The sequence below is a fragment of the Myotis brandtii genome, unplaced genomic scaffold, assembly GCF_000412655.1.
Source record: "Myotis brandtii unplaced genomic scaffold, ASM41265v1 scaffold1204, whole genome shotgun sequence".
Lineage (NCBI taxonomy): Eukaryota > Metazoa > Chordata > Mammalia > Chiroptera > Vespertilionidae > Myotis > Myotis brandtii.
In genome coordinates this window covers 331,229-331,469 of record NW_005354186.1, presented here as the reverse complement: position 1 = coordinate 331,469, position 241 = coordinate 331,229, and the positions used below count along the sequence as shown (strand labels likewise).

The window sequence follows — 241 nt, the reverse complement described above, 5'->3', positions numbered from 1 at the left end:
GTGGTCCAGCTGCTGCTTCTCCGCGCTGCGCGCCTCCTCCAGGTTGCCTACCAGGCCTCGCTCGCGGGCTCGGAACTCGCCTTCTTGCTCCTGCAGCTTCCGCTGGGCTCCCTGGAGCTGGGGCAGGGGCAAAGCCCGGAGGTGAGAAGGTGAGAGCCAGCAAGGCCGTCTCCCAACCCTACGCCCTGACGCCCAGGTCTAGCCTAGAGTCCCCTCTTCACCCCCCACCCCGCCCGGCCCC

The 241-nt window shown here is 69.7% G+C and overlaps 1 protein-coding gene across 1 annotated transcript in view; it reads right to left on the bottom strand.

Annotated features, from left to right (window-relative positions):
• CROCC (ciliary rootlet coiled-coil, rootletin) overlaps positions 1 to 241 on the bottom strand; it is a 35,497-nt gene that overhangs the window by 7,917 nt on the left and 27,339 nt on the right. Inside the window, exon 28 of the mRNA XM_005858733.2 lies at positions 3 to 117. Coding sequence (XP_005858795.1) covers positions 3 to 117 — 115 coding nt within the window. The remainder of the gene's footprint in view (positions 1 to 2; positions 118 to 241) is intronic.